This window comes from Gallus gallus, chromosome 12 (assembly GCF_016699485.2).
Source record: "Gallus gallus isolate bGalGal1 chromosome 12, bGalGal1.mat.broiler.GRCg7b, whole genome shotgun sequence".
In the NCBI taxonomy this organism is placed as follows: Eukaryota; Metazoa; Chordata; class Aves; order Galliformes; family Phasianidae; genus Gallus; species Gallus gallus.
In genome coordinates, this window is record NC_052543.1 from 3,326,854 (window position 1) to 3,348,446 (window position 21,593).

The window sequence follows — 21,593 nt, forward strand, 5'->3', positions numbered from 1 at the left end:
CGCCGATGGCACCGGCTGTCACCCCCGGGCTCTGCCCGCCCACTGACAGCGCTGGGGACAGCTGCTGGGTCCTAGCAGCCGGCGGGTGACAGGGCAGGGAAGACCGGGGGGTCTGCAGCCAAGAGGGTCCTTCCCACTCCGAAACATGCTGCAAAGCGTGGGGGGGCTGACGCTGCAAGAACGGGGAGCGGAGGGCGTCCTCGAGGCAGGGAGATGTCACTCGAACATCGGGGTGGCACAGCCAAGTGTCATTGCATGGGCACATACTTGTGCTTGGGGGGACGCAGGGGACAGAGTGGGGCTTGGCATGGTACCGAGGGAGGGCAGGCACTGGGGACACGGGGATAGGCTCCTCCATGCTCATCCCTTCATAGCTCTGATGCCACAGTGGTGGGCACGAGTCTGGCTATGGTGATGAGAGCACCAATGGCCACAGCGGGCTGCAGCCCACCCAGAGCCACCCACAGCAGGGGTAACCCCTGGCCACAGCACCAACCAGGGCTCCCTGCTCAGCCCCTCCGTGCCGGCAGGAAGGCAGCCACACTGCTGATGCGAAGCACAGTGGGTTTATTGGCCGTGGGAGCAGGCTGGATGCCCCATCTCACACCCAAGGAGCCCGGTGCTCTCAGAAGTGGAGCTGGACAAGATAGCGGATCCTGCACTGGCTCTCCTGGTAGATGAGGTACTCGCTTTGGAAGAAGGACGAGTCCTTGTAGGCGGGCATGGGGATGGGCTTGCCTTGGCACACCAGCACCTTCTTCCCATCCAGCGTCACCTCCACATCCCGTGCAGGGTCTGGACGAGAGGACTCCGCTAGTGCCAGCCCTGAGGGCCTTCCCAAAGCCCCCAGCCCCACCACCCTGCACTCACCTGGCTCCGTGCGGCCACAGGCCTGGACGCTGTCATAGCCATTGGGCGGCTGCTGCAGCGTGGGCTCATCACGGGTGATGCAGTACGGCTTGCCCAGAGCCACCTCCGTCAGGAACATCAGGCCAACCCGCTTGGATGTGCAGCCCACTGATTGGGGAAGGGAAGGGAAGGGAAGGGAAGGGAAGGGAAGGGAAGGGAAGGGAAGGGAAGGGAAGGGAAGGGAAGGGAAGGGAAGGGAAGGGAAGGGAAGGGAAGGGAAGGGACGGGTATGATGGCACCAGAGTTCCCACTCATTAGTGCCTGAGTCCCCAGCATGGAAGGGGCTTGGCAGAGGTGCCACAAGGAGCTGGGCTCGCACTGACCCCACAGGCACCCCAAACTGCCCACTGCTCACCGTAGCATGCAGACTTGCTGTTCTCAGAGGCAAAGTAGATGCCCTTGCCCACGCGCCCACCCGAGTGGGGCATGATGCGCAGCCCATTCTTCAGGATGGCCGCGACCACTGCCACGTTGGTGCCGTGCCACAGCAGGCGCCGGTGCTCCAGGTGATCGTGGGCCTGGAAGAGCTTGTCCTGGAGGGACACAGAGTCGAGGGATGGCCAGGGAGGGGCATACGGGGTTGGCCCAGCCCCCCTGCCCAGCCAGCCTGGGAACCCTGCTTTGCTGGATGTAAGTGCCCCTGGACCTGCAGGCAAAGCCCAGTCCTGGGGGCACAGCTGGGGGCTCCTCAGGCTCTTTCTTCTCACCTCACCCTCTCGGGCCACCCTCCAGACGTTGAGGACGTAGACCTGGCCCCCTGTCTGTGCCACATAGTTCAGGATCATCTGCAAGGAAGGACACGGTGTCACTGCTGGCTGCCCACAGCTGTGCCCCCAAAGTGCCTGCATGGCACTGAGGGCCGTCACACCTCATACTCCTGAGAGGTGTCCTCCAGCAGGGTGAGCTGGCAGCACAGCAGGGCGTAGTCCCGGTCCAGGGGGTGGGCGACCACCTCTTCTTCCTCCACCTTCTGCGCCTGCAGACTCTGTGCCACCTCGATGTCAGCCAGCACCTGGTGGGGACAGAGCAGGGACACAGCCGTTGCGGGCCAGGACAAGGCTCCCACCACCTCTCCGCCCCACAGGGACAGGTGTCACTGCCACATCTCACCAGCAGCATGTCCTTCTTGGCACGCAGCAGCTCAGGGGAATCAATGGGGGGCGGCCGTGCACGCCCAAAGTTGTGGGGCACGATGGTGTAGAAGCGTGAGGAGAGCTCCTCCAGGCGGGACATGCTGCGGGGTTGCTCCCCCAGTGCTGCCTCCAGCTCCTCCAGTGCCTCAAAGCCCCGAGCAATCTGCTGCTTGCTCAGCTTCCCCAGCGGCATCTTCTTCACATCTGCCAGGGGTGGAGCGCACGCTGTCAGCCCACGTCTCGTGCCAGCGTGCCAGCATCCCCAGCGTCGCCACGGCCAAAGGGGATGCTCAGAAACCCACCAGCACCTCCGCACTCCTCGGGCCCCCCCGGCACCTCCTACCGATGTTCATGGCCTGCATGGCGTGGCGGAACATGTCGCTGCTGAAGATGAGGGCCACCAGCTTCTGCGTGGTCTCATCCAAGGCACAGGGCAGCACGCGGCGCTTGGAGACCTTCTCATCACCCGCGCCATCCACCTGCAGGAGCAAAGCCCACCCTTGTGCTGTCCCTGTGCCATGCCCGATGCCCTCCCGAGCACCAAGCTTGCCCCCTTCGCCCACCCCACAGCCCACCCTGCTGACCCTGCTGGATGTCCCAGTCCCACAGGCTCAGCAGTGAGGCACTGCCACTCACCCTGAGGGCCACCTCCTGCCCGGCTCCGGGCTGCACTTCGATCAGGGTGTACTTTCCTGGCTGAGCCACGAAGTTATCCCGTGCTGCCCAGCGGTTCTTGGTCTTTTCCCAAAACTTCTTCTCAAAATCCTTCTTGGCGGCTTCCAAAGAGGTGAAGGGCAGGAGCTTGGACTGACCCACTTCTCCCTGAAGCAGAATGCAGTCTCAGTGACACCGCACGGGAGCCATGGGCACCTGATGTGTCCTTGCTGGGGTGTCCCCCCAACATCGGGACGTATCCACGGTGCCCCCCAGGGAAGGGCTGTGGCAGAGCTGCTCGCTTTGGGACTGGGAATTCGGGATGGGGGAGCTGGCAGGGAGGTCCCCAGCATAGGGATGGCCTCGGGTTAGCTCACCACACGTCCCCAGCGGTTCCAGGTGCTGTAGGTGCCACCGTGCTCGATGAGCTGGATGATGTAGAACTTGTTGTTGTTGGCACTGATGTTGGTCTGGTTCAGGGTGCAGTCATAGTCCTCATAGACCTACGGCGGGCAGCGGGTCGGGGTGGCACTGGGGGCGGAGGGGTGCTTCACCCATTTGGGGACACGGGGGTCTGCACGGGTCCTCTCCGTCCCCGCCGCGCCCCAGCTGCCCCCTCCCCACACTCACCTTCGCATCAGGCCCCGCACTCAGGGGACATTGCCCATCAATGGTGGCGGGGGGCTTCTCCCTGGGGGCTGTCTTCAGGGCGGTGAGCGCGGAGCTCCAGGCATCCTCCTCCTCCTCCTGCCCCCCCTTGGCTTTCTTGCCCCCGTCAGCGGGCTGGGATGCGGGGGGTGCTCGGCGTTTGGGGGCCATGGGGCAGCTGTTGCCCCCGTAGGGCTTCAGCCTCCGAGCAGCAGGCTGTGGGAGACCGAGATGCCGGGTCGCCCTTCCGGGAAGGTCCGGCTGGGCTGTGCCTTGGCTGCCTTACGCCTACAGCCAGGAACCGGGAGGGAGGGAGGGAGCATGGGGATCTGTCGTGGGGGGAGCTGAGCAGGGCAAGGCTTGGGGCTGGGGGGCAGCATGAGGAACGAGGAGAGGGGAGCGGTACAGCTGGCAGCCATTGCCAAAGTTCCTCCCCGAGCAAAAGCACGCAGCGGCCGGGGACAGGAAATTGCAAGCGGGCACACACCCCCGAGCAGCAGCTCCCTCACTGCCGTACAGAAAACAGCCTTCAAAGAGCTCAAACGCGTCCGTGTGCTAAAGCTGCGTTTTGCAGGCGGAGCCTCTGCTCTCCGTAGTACCTCCGGAGGCGAGCAGTGACCGCAGGAGCACTTTCCAGCTGCTCTCTGTCAGTCTGCAGCCTAACTCCCCCGGGGACAGGCAGCAAAACAGCGTGGCTGTGCACGCCCAGAGAATCCCGGAGGCCCTCAGCGAGGGTTTGGAGGCTGTTCAGGGTCTGCTGAGCTGGGATCAGCCCGTCTGCCACGGCAGGTTTAGCGCGCAGGGAGAAGCGCGGTGCCACGGGGTGCACGGCAGGGGCGCAAACCCAGCCGTGGGGCGGGGAGGAGAGCAGCGGGCAGCTGCCACGAGCGGCAGGGGCGTTTTTGGTCGTTTCTATTATGTTAATAACGGCGCAGGACGGGAGCTGCCCACGCGGGGCCGAACTACAACTCCCAGCGTGCCCCGCGGCGGGCCGCCACCGCTGCGCATGCGCAACAGCTGGAAGCTTCCAGGCGGCGCGCGCGGTGCCCGCTGGGTAGAAGACGGCCAGTCAGCTCGGCGCCATTTTGTGGCGAGGGAGCGGGGGCTGCGGGCGTGTGTTCGGCGCCGCGTAGTGGCGGTCAGCGCCGTGCCGGAGGCTTGCGGATCGTGGGCAGCGCCATGGGCTCGGACAAGCGGTGAGTGGCGGTGGGCGAGGCGGGGGGCCGGGGGGGGGGTTGAGAGTGGAGCGCGGTCTGAGCTCGGCCCGCCGTTCCCGCAGCGTGAGCAGGACGGAGCGTAGCGGTCGCTACGGCTCCATCGTGGAGAGGGAGGACCGCGACGAGCGGGAGTCGCGGAGCCGCCGCAGGGACGACTACAAGCGGTCCAGCGAGGAGCGCCGCGGGGACCGCTACGACGACTATCGCGACTACGACAGCCGCGACTACGATAGCCGAGACTACGACAGCCGCGATAGCCGAGACTGCCGAGACTACGACAGCCGCGACTACGATAGCCGCGACAGCCGGGACTGCAGAGATTACGATAGTCGCGACGGCCGGGACTGCAGGGACTACGACAGCCGCGACTGCCGAGACTACGACAGCCGGGACAGCCGCGACTACGACTGCCGCGACTACGACAGCCGGGATTGCCGCGACTACGACAGCCGCGACAGCAGGGACTACGACAGCCGGGACTACGACAGAGACTACGACAGCCGCGACTACGACAGCCCCGAGGTGAGCGCTGCAGGGCCCGCGGGGCGCGGCTGGGAGCCCGGGCTGGGGGTGGCGGCGGGGTACTGACGCGTGTTGGCTTCCAGAGGGAACGGGAGCGTAGGAACAGCGATAAATCCGAAGATGGGTACCACTCCGACGGCGACTACGGAGAGCACGACTACAGGAACGACATTAACGACGAGAAGGAAAGCAAGACCATCATGTTGCGTGGCCTGCCCATCACGGTTACCGAGAACGATGTGAGTAGGCAGGAGGGGCTTTGCTCTGCTCAGAGGGCTGCTGCCATTTTGTCGAGCGCTGCATCATGGTGGCCCCCCCTCCCCCCCCCCCCCTTCCCCTTCTAAACGTGTTGGGAGCGCTTCCATTTTGAATCCTAAAAGGGTTCCGGCTGCCGCTGTTAAGTAACAGAGGTCATCTCAATGTGAAGCTGTTTGTTTTAAGTAGAACTGCGCGTGAACAGTGTGTTATTCTTGTGGGTTTTAAAACTATGCGTGGTTTTTTGCTCTTCCCACTCAGCACGTGGAAGAGGATATGGATGTACGTCTGATTTGCTTGTTGTTACTCTCTAGGAATTGTTAAGGGGAGCAGCTGAAGAGTGAAAAAGGGGTTTAATTACTTTCTGGGCTGTTGTGGAAGCTAGAAATGAGGGCTGGCGGGGTAGCCCAGACGCTGAGCTCCTCGGCTGAGAGCAGCCCTGCAGAACTGTGTGGGTACAGCTGTGGCAGCCATAAAATGGCTGCTCTGGAGCTGAGGGAAGGAGTGAGCGCAGTGCGCCATCATCTGACTGTGACAAAAAGACCTTGCACCCCCCTTGGAGGGGCCTTTTTGCCCTCTCAGTGGGCTCTTTGAGAGCCCAGGACCACAAGCCTACAGATGCTGTGTGAGGTGGGATAAGAAGCAGCTATAAAAGCCCAGGTGTATCAGCTTGTTTTCAGGCAGACTCCCCTTCTGACTCGGGGATCTTTGTGTGCCAGTTTCTAACGCAGAGTCCTTTTGCACCACTTCTGTGATAGATCTGTGCTTTTTTTTCAGTTCAGTGCTTTCTAAATACTGGCAACGCATTTTAAAAACCACGTATAATAACTTTTTAAGTATTGAGCAAAGCATCCAAATGAGGGAATTCAGTCAGAGGTTACCTGAAATATTTTGAGCAGTTTTTGTTTCTGACTTCCTGCCGTTGCAGCTTTATGCTTTTGCAAGTAACTGCAGCATGATGTGAGGGAAAGCTGAACGTAATTTTAATGCTGAACTCATCAGAGAGTTTAGATCATGATTTTTGGAACGACTGTTTGCTTTCTGCTGAAGTCAACTTTCCCTTTGTGCTTCTCATTTTAACTGTACACGTTTTAACAGCTTTCCCCACTTTTCTCATGAGAAGGTATTTGCACTGAAGATGGTGGGTCAGTTCCAGCCAGCACATGAGCAGGCAGCTTTAGATCAACTTTGAGTCCTGCCTGCTGTTGTATGTAACGTAGCATGAGTTCACTGTAAGAGCTGCTGAGAACCCTCATTCTGTTCTTAAGAGATAGTTCTGCATGTTTATTTTTCCTTTATGCTCCTTCACAGTAATTCATCTAGTTTGTGACACCCAACTTAAGCAGCTTAATTGTGGCTGAAGAGCTGACGTCCCTGTAGTGTGATCTTTGACAATACTCTTGACAGATCTCACTTATTTTGTGAAAAGCAAAAAGGAAACTGTTAGAGGATTACAACTAGGGCTGGGGACTTCAGGTCATGTGCATCACTGAGCCTCCCAGTAGCGTTACTGTTCTTTGTTAGGGAGCTGGATGTTTTCAGGCATGCAGGGAGAGGGATGCTAGCAGCGTTCTTTGTAAAAACATTGGAGCAAACAGAGTTTGCCCATATGTACAAATGGCCTTGGAATTCAAGGGCCACAGTGATTCAGATTCTGGATGATTCTGTGGGCTAAGTGAGGACAATGGAGGGCTGTGTGGGTTCTGCGGTGCATGTCGGGCTCCTGTTCAGTTCACCCCAAAGGCTTTTTTCTTTTCCCTGAGATAATATTCAGAATCTTCTGCTCTGTGTACCCCTTGTGCATACTGTAGGCTGCGTTGCTTTTCTGTCTGGCTGAGCTGTGTGCCAATATTTGAAAACTTAACTGTCTGATAAAATCTCACGCAGATCCGGGAGCTTATTGAGTCCTTTGAAAGTCCTCAGCCTGCAGACGTGAGGCTGATGAAGAGAAAGACAGGTGAGAGCTCTTATCCAGTTTTTGATATGGCCTTCCTCTTCCCCAGCCCAAAAGAGTATCCAGAATTATCCCCAAACTGCAAGCACGTGCAATCAATAAAAAAAAAAGTTTGCCATGGCTAAGGAATGTGGCTTTTTGGAAGACTTGTAGATAGCTCGTCCTGTTAAAAAGAAGTCTGTCTCCAGGGGTTTTAGTTAACAGGTATTGGTAAGTAATACTAGTATAAACCCGTTTAATAGTATGTAGTCTGTTGCATGGTTACCTGTAAACGTGGATTCAAATGGAGTGAAATGTAGCCAGTTAAGGGAGCTTGGTTCCTTGCCATGGCAAAATAACGAGCAGATCCCAGCAGTTGACGTCGCATTTGTAAAGCTGCTTTGTCATGAAGTAATGAAGCAGTTGGAGAGAGATTCGCCTGTTTTAAAGGAACTGACTAACACAAGTATCCCGTCTATATCTGAATGCTGTCTCTAGGTGTAAGCCGTGGTTTCGCCTTCGTGGAGTTTTATCACTTTCAAGATGCTACCAGCTGGATGGAAGCCAATCAGGTTGCTTCACTCACCAAGTCTAGATATTCCTGAAAATGGAAAAAGTCTGTACAGTTAAAAAAAAAAAAAAAAAAAGGAAAAAAATAAAGGTGGAAGGAGTGGTTTGTTCCGTAACAGTCATTTAAATGAATAAAAGCTTTGTATATATTAAAATTTTTAACAGTGGTACAAAATAGCAGGTAACAGGAGGGAAAATGGGCTGTTTTGAGCACTCCCTCATAAAGCATGCCATTATTACATGGTGTCCATTTATTTGGCTCTGGAAAGGGTAGCATACAGTCCATAAAAGGCTGTTAATTTACTTCCACCTGCTATTTCTTCTGTTGCCAGAGAAGGCATCAGATACTGTGCTATTTTCATGACATCAGCATTAATCCTGAGTAAAGTTTAGAGAAAGATGTGCCAGGTCATTAGAAAGATGTGTTCCCTGAGTTAAGGGAAGACACCTGGCTTCTCTGGATGGAGAAATGTGTTTATTCCAAATAAATCTAATGGGAACTGAGGGCTCTTCAAAGTTGTGCTGCGTATTTTGGCTTTTCTGGTCTATGACATGTTGATAAGCAGCCAAAATGCAGAAAGTGCTCTGGTTTCTTTCCCAGTGCTGCTTTCCTCTCGCACTGTAAGCACACTTTGCATTTGCTAATTTTTGAGTCTTCCTAGTCTGTTTTAACAACAGATCTTAAATACGCTCTTGAAGCGAGCAAAGTGTATCGAGCCACTTGTTCTTTTTCCAGCTAAGTATATGCTGTGAAGGTCTGTGGGCAGCATGAGGAACGTATTCTGCTGCGTTGGTTTATGTGTTGAGGCACTGCAGCAGCCCTGTAAGCATCTCCAGCAGATGGAGGTAGCTGTGTGCTTTGTGCTGGAATAGACCTCCACGTGGCTCGTGCTGGGAGTCGATTCCCATGGCACAGTTCAGGTTCTGTTTCGTGGTGCCCTGCTCCGTAGGGTGGGCGGGTGCAGCAGAAGGACTCGTGTCAGGAGATGAATGCTAAGTGCATTTTTAGAAATGAGAGAGTTTTAATATATACAAAGCTGTCTTGATGCATAATTTATTGAAAGAAATATTCAAATTCACTCCAGTAACCCAGCCACCCTAGTCGTAGGGAAAACATAGAGTCTCCCCAGCAGCCCGGTCGCTGATGTTAGATGAAAGAATGATGTATTGCAACTGTGCCAGCAGCTTTGTTTCTATGTGTGCATATCCAGTGAGCGCTGGGCCCTCCAACCCTCCCTCCTGCCGGTAGGAGAAATGGCTTTGCCCTATTTAGTTGCACAGAATGTGAGAGCCTTATTCATGCTACATGCTAGATGTATCTGTCAGACCCTGTTACAGAGAAGCCACTGGTCCTGGTGCTCCTGTGGTACCTCTGCAATAAGCCAACCTGGTTCTTGCATTAAAATGTCTCGGGGTTGGCCTCTAGTGCACGTTTCCTCAGACTTACTTCCTTCTGCCTGTTTGACTGAAATACTTTGTCCGTATGTTGAAGGGGCATTCTGCGTGCCCACACTTGGCAAAGCACGAGGCTGAGAGTTGGGGCTTCTAAAAGAAATCTAAATTCCTAATTCCTGTAAAGTCACAGTGAGCGGACATGCTGAAAGCATTATGAACTTTTCCTACCCCAGGAGAAGCTTCGCTCTAGTTAGCCATTTTGGAGAGCTCTTGCCTGAACGAAGAACACAAAGCTCTTGCGCAGGCTTCCAATTGAACCGATCAATGCTTTAGTCAAAGGAAAGCACTCTTGAGTTACATTTTGGTTGATGGCACTTGTAATCCAGCCTCCAAGAAGTCTAAACAGGGTCCCTTTGGAAGGAATTACTGTATTTACAAAGGGACGCTTCTGAAGAAAGTGCTTGGAAAAGTAATCCAAATGTGGTTGTTTAAAGGTCTGGGGAATTCGGAGTAGGGGAAGAAGTGAAGCAGTCACCTAAGGACATGTTTAAAAAGTCGCTCAATACTATACCAGAAGTGAATAGAAACGGGGCAAGGAGACTCCTAAAAATGTGTTAATCCTGAATGCAGCAAGTTAGGACTTTGTCTCCTTCGAGACACTTCCTGGTTCCATGTCAGCGTTTAGTGTTTGGCAACTTTTTCAGCACTCCCTGATTCCGTTTATCTTTGCTCCACATCCCATTCTCTTACTGCCCTCGTCCTCCTCTCTGCAGGATTGGATGGGCAGGGTGTAGGTGGCGGTGGTTGTCCTCCACATCCTCCCCATATGTTGTCCATTTAATTCAGGAGCACTGATTCCTCCGAAGGGTGCTCTGCCATGGGAAAATGAACGTGTGTGCCTCGATACAGGAATAATTGAAACCACTTCTTTTGCAGAAAAAGCTGGTGATTCAGGGGAAGCAGATCGCGATGCACTACAGCAACCCCAGGCCTAAATTTGAGGACTGGCTTTGCAACAAGGTACAGTGTGTATTGTTAGCTATTTCTCATCACTTCAGTTCTTTCCACCAGCTACGTGATTAGAACAGAACGGTGCATAATCCAGGCCTCGTGGTCACTAACAGCGGAGGAATGCTAAGGCACAGGAGTGAAAAGGTTTTGCACATCTGGTGGCAGAAACACCTGGAGTGATGGAATTGTCCACAGAGAACATCAGCAGCTAGAAGATGAGGGTTGGGACTCGCTGGCGTACTTGCCAGCTGAGACTGCATTCGTTAGTGGAGCTGTGTGTTGCTCCCACTAATGTATGCCTGACCCAGAGCACGTCTCCCAGGAGTTGCTCTTCACAGCAGAGCTGATAGAACAGTCATTGCCCCGAGGGAATTTCTCTGTGATTCTGCCATCTCTTTTTAGAAAATCAATAATGCTTTCAGCCTTAGGTTGAGCTTCAGCTTTTGCTGATGGATGCAGTAGTTGTGCACATGTTGTAAAACAGACGAGAGAGATGCTGTCACTTTTGCTTATACAGAAGTCAGTGAACAGTACACCAGAACACGGCGTCGTTAGGTAAATTCTGCATCCTTCAGGTGACAACTGATGTTGTGTCCAATTGGTTGTCTGCTCCGTGCTGCTGTACACTTGTTTGACCCTCTTTAAGTGGAGATGATGTAGCAAGATCAAAACCAGGCTGCTTTGTTCTGCTTTAATCACATAAAGATAACTCCTTTTCAAGCCTGTGCTAAATGATACAGTTAATGTAGTCGTGTAATTCAGGATAGTTTACTGACTTGAGCAGAGGTAACTGGGACGTTCTGACAAGCAGCTGCAGTACAGATGAGGACGAGTTCTGCTGTTCTTGATTGTTCTAGTAAGTTCAGCTTTGTTGTAGTACTCAGCTTGATTGCCTTGTTTTCAGCAAAGCACAGCAAATGCCACCATTGTTAGGAATCAACTCAATCCTTATTAGATCTGCTTTTTTTCCCCACACAGTGCTGTCTGTACAACTTCAGAAGGAGACTGAAATGCTTCCGCTGCGGTGCGGACAAATTTGGTAAGTTGCCTTCATCTCTTTGGGTGTCTTTGAATTGGGGAAAGAGTGCGGGTTGTAGCCTGCCCTGTGATATTCTGGCTTCGAGTGACAGAGCAACATTGTGATTCAAGTTTTTCCTTCCTATGAAGATTCAGAACAGGAGGTGCCACCTGGAACAGCAGAAGCCGTTCAGTCTGTGGATTATTACTGCGATAGTAAGTCATCTTGAATTTACTGTATGGAGGGACTTGTGAATCTGTGCAGAAAAGTCCCTCTTGTACCTCAGAGTGTCCTTTAGAACCCACGTTGAGCTCTCTCAGGGCACAGCACTTGCCATGGTTAGGTTGTTCCCCGTTTGTAGACTGGTACGTGTGAATGTTGGCAAGGGCTTCTGCTCAGGAAGTGCTTTCCTTTCATCAGAACAGTATTGACAGCCCTCTCATCTTCCCAGCAGAGCAGGTGCTTCCTGCCAACTCCCTAATACTGTACTCTTGAAACAGAAACGTGCTCTTTTCCAGAACTACTGCTGTTTTGAGTTCAGTGGTGGGGTTTTTTTGTTTGTTTCTTAAGGCTTTTCAGAGTACTTCGCATTCTTACGTACGTAGCTAATGTTATGCTTTCTTTTTTCCTCAGCCATCATTCTCCGAAACATTGCTCCTCACACAGTAGTGGAATCCATCATGACTGCCTTGTCTCCGTATGCCTCTCTGGCAGTCAATAATATTCGTCTTATCAAAGACAAGCAGACTCAACAAAATAGAGGCTTTGCATTTGTGCAGCTGTCTTCTGCCATGGTGAGGGCCTTATTGGTTTTGTGCTGAGCTCTGCCCCAGTTCCCTGGGGGTTCGTAGATCATTGAACAAATACTAAATGTGTCAGAGCCTTTCATCGTTAGCTGCAGCTTGGAAGGAAAGTGGGGGGATGCTGTGAACACAAGGGAAAAATGTTGGTGGCAGAGTGCAGTTCTGGGTTGAAAGCTCGCTTCATACGTAGGTCACAAATAATGGTCTGGGGTCGTTTGGATCACAGTAAAAGGCTGGAGTGTACAGTGTGAGGAAATGCATAGAATTGGGCTCCTTTCACCTTGAGAAGGTGCAGGAGGGGGAATCTTGCTGCTCTCAGCATCATCCGGAGCGAGGCTGTAAGGATGGCAGAGACGTTCTCAAAGGGTGTTTGATGAGGGCAGCAGGCATACTGAAACGTGGGAAATGGCAGTAAGGTACAAGGAGAATGTCTTCCCTTTTGTGTGAAGTTGAATACTGGAAGAAGGCTCCCAGAGGGGTGCTGGAACCTCTGTTGTTGGAGACGTTCAAATTGACATTCGGTGTGGTCTGTTTGGACTTGCTTTAAGCTGAGTTCAGCAGTTCACTGTTGGATGAAAATGGGTGGCTGATGTCAGCCTCTGCTGGGCTGCCTTTTGGAGTAATTGGGGGCAAACATAGCTTTTCTGTAAAGATGAGAGTTGAAATGTTTAATCATCAGTGACCCTGCATTTCTGGGGAACGCACTGTCAGCAGGCTATAATCCAGCTGTACTCAGCCTGCGTGGTGTCAGGGGATACAGAGGTGTTACCACAGCTTTAAATGTTTTTAGCAGTGTGTGAAAAGTTGGAACTCTGGGAACTTCTGTGTCCTCTTTGGTAACCTGCTTTTCATAGTAATGAGTGTTTCTTGTTGTAGGATGCTTCTCAACTGCTGCAGATTTTACAAAGTCTTCAGCCACCATTAAAAATTGATGGCAAAACAATTGGTGTTGACTTTGCAAAGAGTGCCAGAAAGTGAGTTACAGTAGCAGTTCATTTCCCCCCCTTATCCCTTTGTAAATATAAAGATTCGTGGTTATCACCGGGGCTTTTCAGATTACCATCACTTCAGTTTTGCTTCCTTTAAGTGCCTTTTGTTACGTGGCTCCTTATTGTGTGTGAGGAGAGTGACAGCAGTTGTTTCTTATCGTCTGCATCGCCGGTCCTCCGTAGCTGCCATTGTACCTGCTTTCATACACAGCACAGTTGTTTCATTGGAGGCCTGGTGGCTGGTTATCGACTGTACAACACTGAGCCTAGCTCCTCTACCTGCCAAGCAGTTCTTTGGCTCATTCATGACAATCAGAATGTTTAAGGCCTGCCAAGAAATCCGTGCAAGCTGGCAGACTCTACCTCCTTGTGTAGCGGTCACTTCAGAAAAAAGTAGTGCTTACTCAGGTGTGTGATTTCTTGTGCTTTCAGAGACTTGCTTCTGCCAGATGGGAACAGGGTCAGCGCCTTCTCTGTGGCAAGCACAGCCATTGCTGCAGCACAGTGGTCATCCACTCAGGTACGGTTTGGAGACTTGCTCCCAGTCCTATTATCCATGTAAATATAGAGAGCTGATCGTTAGGCTGGAGCCTAATCAGCACTGAAGTTGTTAAATGCAGTAATTTTTACCCGTCTCTGATAAGAATAACCTGCTTCAATTTCAGCCTCAAGCTGGAGAAGGCAGCACCCTTGACTACAGCTACCTCCAGTCAGGACAGGATGGCTACACGCAGTACACTCAGGTTGGTGGTGCTGGCTCTGCTGTAGCCTGCAAGCTGTTACATTATGGGTATCTGCTCATCCTGTGTTTCCATTCATTTTCCTTTGCAGTACTCCCAGGATTATCAGCAGTACTACCAAAACCAAGGAGGTGTGTTGGATTCAGATGCAGCTACCATATCAGGTGGTGTTTCCAACATGTGGGAGATGCTGTTGTTTGTGATGATAGGCAACAGTGATATTTTGCTTTAGCTTTTAAGTTAATTTCCTCAGTAAAGGGGAACTCAAAGATTTTGCTGCCATTACGTGTGAATGGATGTGTATTCCTAGAGAAGCGTTGTGAGTTTGTTCACGTGGGACCTGTGGTCTGTGAGATGAGTGCAGCTGCTATCTGAGAACATTGACAGAAAGCTTTGAGCTCATGAGAACTGTGTGAGCAGCTCTAGAGAAATCCTCAGTGCTGGCAGCTGTCAGAGGCCCGGAATCACTGGCTTTGGGAGCAAAATATTTCCTCCTGAAAAGGAAACTATTCCTTGTCTGGATAGAAAATACCCACTGTTTTTGTCTCCTTTTGAATGTTTATTGCCTTGTTTGGCTGCTGGAGCTGGAATTAGGATCTGAAACTGTAAACAGAGTAATTTTAGCCCTTGGGATGAAGTACTGTTGTACAAATCATTTGGCTTATCCATTACTGCTCTGTGTTGGCAGGAGCCCCAGTCACCACCACCACGGCTGCGGTTGTGTCCCAGAGTCCTCAGCTCTATAACCAACAGACAAACTCGCCTGACTCCCCGGTAATTGTGGCACTCCTTGCTTTTGGTGCCAGGGCTTCACTTGGTGGGGTATCTGGCTTAACTGTGGCCTCTGCACGCTCTTTAAAGTGAGCGTGGTACAGCAGAGCTGTGAAATGTCACAAGTGAAGTTAGGTGCAGCACTTGTGTTTATAGAAGAGTCACCTTCTATTTCTTTTCTCTGATAGTTCTGTTCTTTGTTAAAGATGAGTACTAAGTGTACTGGCAAAGAGGAGCTGGCTCTTGTATGCTTAGTGTGGGCTGCATATGCTTTGGCTCACTGTCCTTGTTCTTTTGCACCTCGATGACAGATCTTTTTCATCAAGATTTCTTCTGTTTTCTTCTAGACACAAGCAGCACCAGCTAGCACCAGCACTCAAGCACAAACAGCTGCCCCAACTGGTGTAGTCCCTGGAACCAAGTATGGTAAGCAGGGAGGGGTCGTGCTGTGATGGATGTCTGTTCCTCTAGCAAGCGAGAAACTTTGCTTTAGCTAAGTGTTCCACCTCTAAAAGTCAGTGGTGCAGCTGCCCCTGGCAGTGCATTCTGCACGGATGATAGGAGTGCTTTGCAGGCACGTCTGCTCTTAATGGTTTTGGAATTGTAGTTGAATTATACAAAGGAACCAGTGTGAATTTGTCTGGAATGACCCTGTCCCATACTTGGACTTGTTTTGCAGCCGTACCTGATACATCCACCTATCAATACGATGAATCTTCAGGATATTACTATGATCCTGTAACAGGGCTATACTACGATCCTAACTCTCAGGTAAATACAGGTTCTTAGCACCTATCTTTAACTGTTAATGCTAACTAGTTCTGTATCTCTTACTGTATGAGTGAAACTGGAATTCTGAGGAACAAAATACCCACTGCAGCAGGGGCCGCTATTTCACTTTTCTCTGGTTATAGCCTTTAATGTTTCCTCCAGTTTGGCCTGCGTAGGGTTACACATAAACACTGTTACAGATACTGTCACTAAGCTGTTTCATTGTGGACCATCCAGCGAAGAGCAGGCAGCTCTGGGTTTTGCTGTATCCTCTCTTGGGAGAGTCATAAAGATTTCCATAGTGCTGTTGGGCAGAATGTGTTTGGGGACGCAGGCTTCAGCCACTCTGTGTTTTTTGCCTCCTTTGTGGAGGTCTGGGTTGCTCTGAGGAGTTCCTTTCCATGCGATGCATCAGATGGAGTCAGGTTGCTTCTTTGGGTTCTCTCTTTTGATGCTTAGCTTATATGGTGTGTGTAAATATCTGATGGCTTTTCTCTCTTTGTCAGTATTACTACAATGCCTTAACCCAGCAGTATCTGTACTGGGATGGTGAGAAAGAGACCTACATGCCTGCAGCAGAGGGCATCACATACCAACAAACAACAACCACAACCACCACAAAAGAAGTGAAGGAGAAGAAAGAGAAGCCGAAGAGTAAAACAGCTCAACAGGTAAAAGCTGAAGTGGGATCAGTACTGTGCTGGTGTCTTCTGTGGGGTGAGATTATAGTTTGCCCTTCTGGTGACAACAGTCGTAGTTGCTTGGTGCTGTGCGTACCTGCACGTTGCAGACATTGTGCAGGGCTGAGGAGAGGCGGGGTTGGCAGAGACTTCAGTGCAGAAATAACTACTGCATAGGAGAGATGCATACAAGATGATGCCAGGACCAGTGGGAGTACAACTGAGCTGCCAGTTAGAGGAGTGGATTGATGAGAGAGGTTCATACAGTGAAACAGGCAGACTGCACTTCTTTGCACTATTTTTGTACACTGTATACAGGGAAGCAGCTGCAGTATAAAACACAGTGAAGTTGTCTTATTCTGGAGTGTCTGTGCAAGTGGAATAGTTGAAATGGTGTCATAGGAGACTGGTGTCTATGAAGGCAGGGGTCTGAGCAAAGCTCTCTGCGCCCTTTTTAGATCGCTAAAGACATGGAGCGCTGGGCAAAGAGTTTGAACAAGCAGAAAGAGAACTTCAAGAACAGTTTCCAGCCACTGAGCACCAGGGAGGAGGAACGGAAAGAATCGGCGGCTGCAGATGCAGGCTTTGCCCTTTTTGAGAAGAAGGTGAGGCTGGTGAGAAGCGTGCTGTGGAGCGTGGTATGGCAAAGCTTGGTGCTCATGGTGCTCTTCTCTTCCAGGGCGCTCTGTCTGAGAGGCAGCAGATCTTGCCAGAGGTGATGAAAAATGGGGAAGATGAAAATCCACTGAAGGTGAGCGTGAGATGCCTGATGGGTTGCTTTGTGGGTGAAAGAGGTGTGGGGTTCTTGTATTCCTAAAGCTTACTGTCATGTGTCGAGCACTCTCAAGAGAAGGACTGACAGGCACCTGCCTTCCAGCCTGGATTTCCACAGCACCCTCTGTGGAAAGCTGCAGTGGTTGCAGTGATCCTGTCCAGGTGCGGTAGGTTCGGAGGCTGAGAGGTGCAGAGAAAAATTGTCATGACCTCAAGCCTCAGAGTCTCACTTGACCTTTTGGAAACCTCAAAACTTCTGTATTTAAGCTACTGTTTGTGTAACTTGAATTAAGTCTAGCAGCTGTGCTGCAGCACGTGGTTCTTTTAAGCTCTTTCACCCTTTAGCATTGAGAAGGCTCTGTCGCTCCCGCACAGCAAAGCATGTTTACCAGCCTTTGTGTTGTCTTTCTGGACTCTTCATAATGGCTGCACCCACCCCTTAATGCTGCCCTTCTTTCCAGCGTGGCCTCGTGGCTGCCTACAGCGGCGACAGTGATAACGACGAGGACTTATTAGAAAGAATGGAGAACGAGGAGGAGAAGCTGACTGACTGGAAGAAGATGGCCTGCCTGCTGTGTAGAAGGCAGTTCCCAAACAAAGATGCGCTGATTCGGCACCAGCAGCTATCAGACTTGCACAAGGTATGTGTGCTGTGTTGTCAGGAAGATGGTTGCTACCCATAACACGGTGTGTAAAGCAAAGTGCTGTTGGGAGTGCTTTTCTTCCTACTGCAAAAAATAGTTGCAGGTGGATTGCTTCTTTCCCAGAAGTCAGCTACTTACTTACAAAGAGCTGTTGTCCATCCTGCTTGATGTGCTCTGCATTTCATGTTAATGTGAATCTCTTCTTGTTGCAGCAAAACATGGATATCTATAGGAGATCAAAGCTTTCAGAACAGGAACTTGAAGCCTTGGAACTGCGTGAGAGAGAGGTCAGTGTTCAGATGAGCAGATAATGGATGAGTGGCTAATGGAAAAGGGCTTGCACAGATAATGCTGAGCTCTCCTTATCCTGACTTGATGCTAATGAGATAAGCTGTGTAAGCCTAGCCATTCTTGGGCCAAGGTTCAGAGCTGTCCTGTTAAACAGAGAGAAGTGTCTCCTACACCACAGCTTATCAGGGAAGGGCTCTTCCTGCCTCACGGCAGTGGAGCAATACAAGGGCTCTAGGACCAGGTCTGGTGGCCTTCCAGCAGCAGTCAGACGGCTGATTGTGCAGGTCCTGACTGGTGTTGGGCTGTTGTACCACACCACAGGTTCTGATCCGCTGTGGGGGAGTTGTTCCAGTTCTTTCTGTTGGCATTGGCCGAGCCACGTGTTGGCACTCTGCAGCAGGCAGCTGTGTAATGGCAGGCATTCAGCTTGCTTACACAGCTCGCAGAGGAGCCATGCGTTTTTATACCGATACTAAATATTTACACTGAACAGTAAAGCTACATATTTATATGCTTACATAAAAATAGTAAATAAACTTCAAACCAATACTAAATCTGGTTACAGATGAAATACAGAGACAGAGCAGCTGAGAGGCGAGAGAAGTATGGCATCCCAGAGCCCCCGGAGCCAAAGCGCAAGAAGGTCTATGATGCTGGCACAGTGTATGTACCTGGAAGCTCTGGGTGATTGCTTCAGCTTCTGACAAGCAGTGTGATTAACTGACCTTTTTTTTTCCTGCAGAAATTACGAGCAGCCCACCAAAGATGGCCTCGACAACAGTAATATCGGCAACAAGATGCTGCAGGCCATGGGCTGGAGGGAAGGTTCAGGCTTGGGAAGAAAATGCCAGGGCATCACTGCACCTATTGAGGTAGGTACAGATGGCTGCTTCCTCAGTTAGCTCTGGTGCTTTTTGATTCAGAAGCGTTTGCTGCTGAGGTCCTGTGGAAGACGCCGTGCTGTCCACTGCTTCTTTGTTTCATCCCATGGTGGAGCTGCCCTCTGTGTAGGCTGAAGGGCCGGTGCCTCCCTCTCGGGCAGCATCCTCTGCGGGGTGCTGCAGGCCAGTGCCTCTGTGCCTGCACGTCCCTCTCTGCGTTACTCTGCTGGGAACTATTCCTGCCCTCCCACTTGGGGTGGGATGGCTGGGTTTAAGCCAGCAGCTGTGGGGTTTGTGTCCAGTCTGATCTCCCGGTGTTGGTCTCTGTAAGATGCCCTGGGTGAGCGTGTTGAAGCCAGTGTGACAATCATGCTCTGTGCTGCCCTGCACCCCGAAGCTCATGCCGTGTCTCTTCCCTTCCAGGCCCAAGTGCGAATGCGAGGCGCTGGCTTGGGAGCCAAGGGCAGCTCCTATGGTGTTTCTACTGCAGATTCCTACAAAGACGCCGTGCGGAAAGCCATGTTTGCTCGCTTCACAGAGATGGAGTAAACTCTGTAGCCTTGGTGACCTGGCTGTATGCTGGTTATGGGTTAGAGCTGACCATTTCATTCCCTTGGACTTTTTCCCTCTCGGCATGTCACACTTCCACGAGCAGATTGTCCAGGCTGCCCCAACTTCATGCTGGAGAGCTCCTCGCTAGACCAAAGGGGATGCTGATCTTTATACGGTCGTGTACATAGTGTAATGTATTCTGTGTTCGGAGCGTCTTGTCTGGATGCTGCTCCTGCCCTCCTCAGCAGGGCTGGGATGTGTCAGCTGTGGTTTCACACCGTCTCTGCTCTCCTTTTGTTGTATTGTCTGTCTGTTTGGTTGGTTGGTTTGTTTTTTTTTTGAGAACTTTCCTGTACATTTTGTATGATACATCTTTGTATAGACTTTTTGAAGATTCTAGTTGCCAGTTTGGCTCATTTCCAAATGAAATACATCCAAAAGTGTTTCTCTTACTGTTTTCTCGTTGGGTTGAATGAAGAATAAGTTGTCGATGCCGCTTGTCCTTTCTGTGATTCTGCTCCTTCCTTGGTCAGGCTTTGTCCTGCGTTGTCTCCACGCATTGCTCTGCTTGCATCTTGCCCTCAGGATGTCCATTGCAGCACGGCAGCAGGCAGGTGTCACTCTTTGCCTCTCCCTGGGTAGGAGATCAGCTCTCCTTTGCTGTAGGAGTGAATAGCAGCAGTGTTCCTGCAGCTTCCTCCAGGGCTGCCTTCAGCTCCTTTGCAGAGCCCAGGAGGGTGAACCCTCTGTGTTAGTGCAGGGCTTCTGTGCTCTGCGCAGCCTCTGCTGGAGGCTGGCTCACAGCGAGCCTGCTGCTTCCTCTGCCAGAGGTTGGCTCTCAGTTAGTGCCAAGCGCCTTCAGCCTCCTCTGCCTGTGCTCCTGGTGCTGTACTGCTCACCGTGCTCCTGGAGGGCTGCGCTGAGCGGGAGGCTGTGCACAGAGTGATGGAGGAGCAGTGCCTCTTCCCGTGACCTCTTGCGGATTGACAGTGGGATGGGAGCTCTGCTTCACGCCGTTCCAAATCTGACTCGGGGCGTTTGTGGCACCGCTGTCCGACGCTGAGCTATGAAAGCAGTTGCAGTGTGTGTCCCCTGCTCTGGGGGCCGGGCTGTGCCGCCAGGGGGCACGCGTGGCCCAGCTGCCACCGCCGGGGGACGGCGCTGCCCGGCTGCCTGTGGGAGCCACGAGGTGTTGAGCCCCCCCTTATCACTGCTGCAGGAACCGCTGCTCTGCTTTGCAGCCGATCGATCCCCAGCCCCAGCCCTGCGGCTTCCAGGCAGGGCTGAGCTGAGGCTGCAGAAGTTGCCTTGAATCATCACGGGATTCTGCTTGGATTGCAGTGCTTTTTGGTTGCCCTTTTCTGGTTAAGGGCACCTGAGGTGGGGGGCTGCATGGCTTTGGGCAGCCTGCAGCACCCACCAGGATGCTGCTCGGCATCAATGCTCAGTGCTGCAGCCCTGCAGCAGGAACTGAGGCACAGGGCTTTGCTCTGCCTGCAGCCAGACCCTGGCACCCACCAGCCCTGAGCCTGGGGCGTGTTGGCTGGTGTCTCTGCAGCAGGGACCAGGTGAGTTCCCAACCCAGGGGCAAGCAAACCCTCCAGAGGGCTGGTGGCACTGCCTGTTCCTGGGCTGACATGCAGGTCCCCAGTCCCACAAGGATGAGAAGGGCCGCAGGGCCGCCCGCAGCTCCAATTTAGGCAGTGAAATGCAGCCGTTCGTGAGTCAATGCGCCGTGGCCCACTGCCTTCAGGCGACCCGCTCTCTGCCTCCCTGGGGACCCAGAGCCATGGGAAAGCAGCCATGAGTGCTGGGGACAGGCTGAGGGACGTGCTTGGCATGCTGCACCCCATCCTGCTCAGGCCTTGGCCTGCACTGGGCTGGCCCAGGGCTGCCCGCTCCTTGCCCAGGACCTTTTCTGGCCATGGTTCAGCATGACCCATGTGAGCACTGCAGAGCCCCGTGTGCCTGGGCTCTCCTGCCAGCCTCGCAGCCCTGTGTGCTAATTGAGGTGAAGAACACGGCCAAGTGATTTGCACGCTCAGACTCACTGTGGAGTGCTCATTAATCACTGCTGTTTGTGACCCCTGGCACAGCTCAGCCCATCCCGGGGCTGCCCTTAGCGCCCTGCAGCACGGCCATGGCCTGCCTGCATACCCTCTGCCCCATGTTCCTCTCTGCAGCTCTCTGTCTCCTAAATAGCTTCATAGAATCCTCTCCTCTGCCCCTTACCACCCAGGCACCACCGCACTGCAGCCACAGGTGCCCACTGCTCTGCCTGTGCCTCGGTTTCCCCACCTGGGCTGGCAGCGTGGGGAAGGGGTTGCGTGCGACTCTCATGGCTGAGCTTGGGAATCGCCCACTCTGGATTTCCCCACTCAAGTGGAAAAAAATCTGCTTCTCATTGCCCTACCACGTGCAGCAATGTGCAT

General features: G+C 52.4%; 3 protein-coding genes across 7 annotated transcripts in view; 2 read left to right on the forward strand and 1 right to left on the reverse strand.

Moving 5' to 3' along the window:
- The window catches only part of LOC101747452 (serine/arginine repetitive matrix protein 2-like), a 500,571-nt gene that overhangs the window by 401,586 nt on the left and 77,392 nt on the right, over positions 1-21,593 (forward strand). The gene's annotated exons all lie outside the window — the stretch shown is intronic.
- Positions 551-4,282, reverse strand: PARP3 (poly(ADP-ribose) polymerase family member 3). Of its 4 annotated transcripts, none has more exons than XM_015292852.4 (11): positions 3,944-4,282; positions 3,327-3,560; positions 3,074-3,199; positions 2,679-2,864; positions 2,386-2,521; positions 2,020-2,246; positions 1,778-1,921; positions 1,617-1,694; positions 1,265-1,442; positions 871-1,017; positions 551-795 (listed from the first exon to the last, which is right to left on the reverse strand). In XM_015292852.4, exons 2-11 carry the CDS (start codon positions 3,513-3,515, stop codon positions 626-628), a joined length of 1,581 nt encoding a protein of 526 aa, XP_015148338.2. In that variant the 5' UTR covers positions 3,516-3,560; positions 3,944-4,282; the 3' UTR covers positions 551-625. The 4 variants fall into 4 exon arrangements, with proteins under 4 accessions (XP_015148338.2, XP_015148337.2, XP_015148336.2 ...); XM_015292851.4 differs by having other exon boundaries at positions 3,862-4,282; XM_015292850.4 differs by having other exon boundaries at positions 3,832-4,282.
- Positions 4,397-19,614, forward strand: RBM10 (RNA binding motif protein 10). 2 transcript variants are annotated; one of them, NM_001012780.3, is made up of 24 exons: positions 4,397-4,540; positions 4,624-5,083; positions 5,167-5,322; positions 7,226-7,295; positions 7,770-7,843; positions 10,173-10,256; positions 11,226-11,286; positions 11,415-11,480; positions 11,899-12,059; positions 12,945-13,042; positions 13,490-13,577; positions 13,723-13,800; positions 13,889-13,961; positions 14,486-14,571; positions 14,916-14,994; positions 15,248-15,339; positions 15,846-16,010; positions 16,478-16,624; positions 16,699-16,770; positions 17,255-17,434; positions 17,650-17,724; positions 18,294-18,391; positions 18,471-18,600; positions 19,033-19,614. In NM_001012780.3, the coding sequence occupies exons 1-24, from the start codon at positions 4,524-4,526 to the stop codon at positions 19,156-19,158; spliced, it is 2,736 nt and encodes a 911-aa protein (NP_001012798.2). In that variant the 5' UTR covers positions 4,397-4,523; the 3' UTR covers positions 19,159-19,614. The 2 variants fall into 2 exon arrangements, with proteins under 2 accessions (NP_001012798.2, XP_046755831.1); XM_046899875.1 differs by lacking the exons at positions 7,226-7,295; positions 7,770-7,843 and having other exon boundaries at positions 19,033-19,613.

Bases quoted from the DNA above. Each gene is read 5' to 3' on its own strand.
- PARP3 (XM_015292852.4), bottom strand. From the start codon at position 3,515: ATGGCCCCCAAACGCCGAGCACCCCCCGCATCCCAGCCCGCTGACGGG. The intron at 3,200-3,326 runs GTGAGTGTGGGG...TGCCCGCCGTAG, and splicing joins GTGCGGGGCCTGATGCGAAG to GTCTATGAGGACTATGACTG. The intron at 1,922-2,019 runs GTGAGATGTGGC...TGTCCCCACCAG, and splicing joins CCAAGAAGGACATGCTGCTG to GTGCTGGCTGACATCGAGGT.
- RBM10 (NM_001012780.3), top strand. The intron at 14,572-14,915 runs GTAATTGTGGCA...GTTTTCTTCTAG, and splicing joins CAAACTCGCCTGACTCCCCG to ACACAAGCAGCACCAGCTAG. The intron at 18,392-18,470 runs GTATGTACCTGG...TTTTTCCTGCAG, and splicing joins GTCTATGATGCTGGCACAGT to AAATTACGAGCAGCCCACCA.